Source organism: Bolinopsis microptera, unplaced genomic scaffold (genome assembly GCF_026151205.1).
Source record: "Bolinopsis microptera isolate Bmic1 unplaced genomic scaffold, MBARI_Bmic_1.0 sca48, whole genome shotgun sequence".
NCBI classification, from domain to species: Eukaryota; Metazoa; Ctenophora; class Tentaculata; order Lobata; family Bolinopsidae; genus Bolinopsis; species Bolinopsis microptera.
In genome coordinates this window covers 1-3,504 of record NW_026971820.1, presented here as the reverse complement: position 1 = coordinate 3,504, position 3,504 = coordinate 1, and the positions used below count along the sequence as shown (strand labels likewise).

General features: G+C 34.8%; 1 protein-coding gene across 1 annotated transcript; it reads left to right on the top strand.

Annotated features, from left to right (window-relative positions):
- Window positions 1–2,445: 2,445 nt before the first annotated feature.
- On the top strand, window positions 2,446–3,482 carry LOC134825737 (uncharacterized; the record flags this gene model as incomplete). Its single annotated transcript, XM_063837945.1, has 5 exons — window positions 2,446–2,521; window positions 2,699–2,777; window positions 2,965–3,054; window positions 3,198–3,251; window positions 3,417–3,482. Coding segments are annotated over exons 1-5 (342 nt in total), but the record flags the coding sequence as incomplete, so codon positions are not given.
- Between the last annotated feature and the right edge of the window lie 22 nt (window positions 3,483–3,504).

Here is a 3,504-nt window from a genome sequence, read left to right as displayed (position 1 = left end):
GAGTTAGATTTCATTGGAAAATGGAATTACTGTAATGGAAAATAAAACAGGTCTTGCTGAGGATGAAGAAATGTTATGTGGGGAGAAAATGGGCTACTGGAAGTGGACCTTCTTAAACAAAGACGACTTTCACAAAATGTTTAAAAGATCACGGTGGCGGCATCGAACCCTGGACGCTTCCCCTGCCACGGTCAGACACTCGAGAATAGTACTAGTAGTGTGCGCTACTCGAGCTGTTGATATATGAGTTTTTCGGTGTTATTTATATAATTGTAATATGTAATGACTGACAGTGCGAGATATCTTTTTTTGTTTCTATTTGATGTGTTTAGTGTTTGTGTTGCATTCTAATATAAACCGCGTATTAGTTTCGTGTCAATTTTAAATTTGATAAGTTTATCTTTAAACTGTATTTATTAGCAGTAATAGTTACATTTTGGTATTATACCTATATTTATTATTGTAATACTGTTGTATAATGCTGTTTCTTCCTCATTGTAGCTTACATATAGGATAGCATACTTTGCTCTGATCTTTAATCACAGTTGACAATACTTGATTAGGGTTAATGATTGTACGCGTTTGAAATCTTGATTTGATATCATTATAACCTTTACTAATGTTCAGATGAATGAATTTGATGTTTTATTTTTCCACGGCACTATTGAAAATCCTTAAAGGGATAGAATCGGCACTGTCAAATATCTTTAAAAGGTTCGTAAACGGAATTACAGTCGATCTCCTGACAAATTTATGTCGAAAATTTGTTTTAACACGCGCAGCAATATGAAGCCCGCGGCTTTCGCCGGGGTGGTTATCATAACTCTTAAGCTATAATCGAATCAACGATGAACTTGTCATACATTGTATGACCCGCCGCGCACGAGTGCGCGGCTCCCCCTGTATTGTCGAAACTCACTATAGTGAAGCGACCGTGGGGGTCACCACGTGATACAACGATGAACCATATCTCATATTATAAGCCGTACTATATTATTATTATAAACTAATTACAACACTACAAATCTATTACATTTATTAAAGACGTTATAGAAGGAATATGTTTAATGTAGTTTGTGGAGTCCTCACTCTCCTCACGTCCGACAGTGGCGTTTCTCTTGTCGCTAATATGTATCAGGTTGAGAAAGACTGTACATGATGTATATAAATATCGGTGCAATATTGAAACAATCATGGAGATAGTGGACAATATACAGTGGCGTAACTGGTAACGATTTAGCGCCCCCTTAAGACGGCTGTATCAGGTTGAGAAAGACTGGTGATAAACAAGTAGTAAAACAAATTTTTTAGTAAAACAAATTTTATTTCATACCCACAATCAATTCATATGTAGTTCAAATATTTAAAGTCAAAATAACCATTTCACAGAAGTGGTTTTATTATAATAAAATAATTTGTGATTAATTAATAAATTAATTTACACTGAAAAATGTACAAAATATTTTAACCTTGCAACATTGGCTTAGCGCGCGGCTGATAAAAAAGTTTGGTTTGCATTTACTAACTACATTGTACAGTGTACGGGTACATGAAAAGATAACTCACTGAATTGTTTAATTGTTAATACTAAATGCATATTAAGTCAAATGTTGTTCAATGAGTTAGCCACGAAAATGTTCAAATTGAGTAGGAGGGTAAAGGACACAATTGCTAATAATGCTTCTTTGTGCCCGCAAGTAAGGCCACATCACAGCCAAATATTTGTGGCAGAATTCTACTTTAGACAATCAACAAAACCGATATTTCAATCTAAGAAAAACTGTACATGATGTATATATAAATATCGGTGCAATACTGAAACATTCATGGAGATAGTGGACAATATACAGTGGCGTAACGATTAACGGGTGATACTCGTAAAATATCTGTTCCATATACGACTCGGCGCGCGTCCTGGTAGGTTGTAAACCTACAACGTAACGAAGGACCCCGCTGACGCCTGATGGGGCACCAAAAGGGGAGGGGGCGCCAACAGGCAACTTTACGCCACTGACAATATACATAATGTACTTTCTCTTTAAAAAGTCTGAGCTAAGAGACGGCCGATTTGTGACACCGATTTGGGCAAATCCATGGAATACGTCCCATGAGCAGTCGAATACACGTGGTAAAATAGGTACAATTAAAACCCAACTAAAGAACTCTATATTGGGAGCATGATGTTATAAACTTGCAGGACTTAAACTTCATCATGTTCCTCCCAATCTCTGACTAGGAAAGTCTAATGAAATGCCCTCCTTTTGTAGGATCATTCATTTAACACCTGTTGATCACATCATACATATACAAACCCTCAAAAATTGTCTTTTCTTAATTGATTGTATTGGTTGATTAGGGAAAAATAATAAAATTGTCTTTTCTCAAGGTGTAGAAAACTAACAAAACCGTACAAGGATTCTCACAGTGCTACATCTCTCTAGGATCATGAATCATGGCAGTATTTTATAATGACGTCTGCTGATTCATCCGTTCTTGTTAATCGTCGCGAGGAAACGTCAGGGTATGTATTTGAACTAACAAATCAGATCAATTGTAACATAAGTCCTTAACCGAGTGAATCAATATTTATAATGTTAATTTAGTATATTCTGTTTGTCAGGATCATCTGTTATTGAAATCCATTACTTTATGCTAAATATTATTCACTGACTCAGAGTTAATGCCAAATTTGTTGCAGCGCTGCTGTCAAAGGACACATTAAACTTGAAGATGGTTTGAACATAAGGGATCTTCTAGATCTAAAGGATGCATTCCTTGTAAGTATCAATGATCTTTTATTGAAGTATTTGGATTTTACAATACACTTAGCTAACATATTAATCTTGAGATCATTCAAATTAGCCATTAGTACTAATGATTCCTATATATACTAACTATTTTATTAAACTTTTAAAAGCAAATCATAATAATTGCACACGGTACATTAAACGTTTAAAACCCCAGGATATAACTGAGGGAAGATCAGATAAAATATCATACTCTGAATTTAGAGAGGCATGTCAGACAATACTTGGATCAACTCATGAAGAGCAAGTAAGGATATTTGTTGAGGGCACTAGTAATGCATCGTCCCTATTCTACTTCAATAAATTAATTTGTTGCCTTCCACTATAAACAGTTTAAAATATGATAAGCAATGTATACATATGGCTTCATTCTAAAGTTAATTTATTCAGTTGAAAGAACTCTACCTGCAAGTAGATGTGGCAGGAGAAGGTCATATTGACTGGGTAAGTTTTGGAGAACTCGTGTTCATGTTTCTTGATTAATCTAATAGTTTATCACGGTAGCAAACTACCTATCATTGACAATATAGTATCTTCATTCTTCAGTTTTGATTAAATGTAAATAAAAGATTACCATGGTCTACCAAGTTGATCAATAATTTCTCACAGGACATGTTCTGTTCTCATCTTCTGCGGCAGTTTTATGAAAAAGATGATAAAATGAAAGCAACAAAGGTTGTTACTAAAATATTTTGTA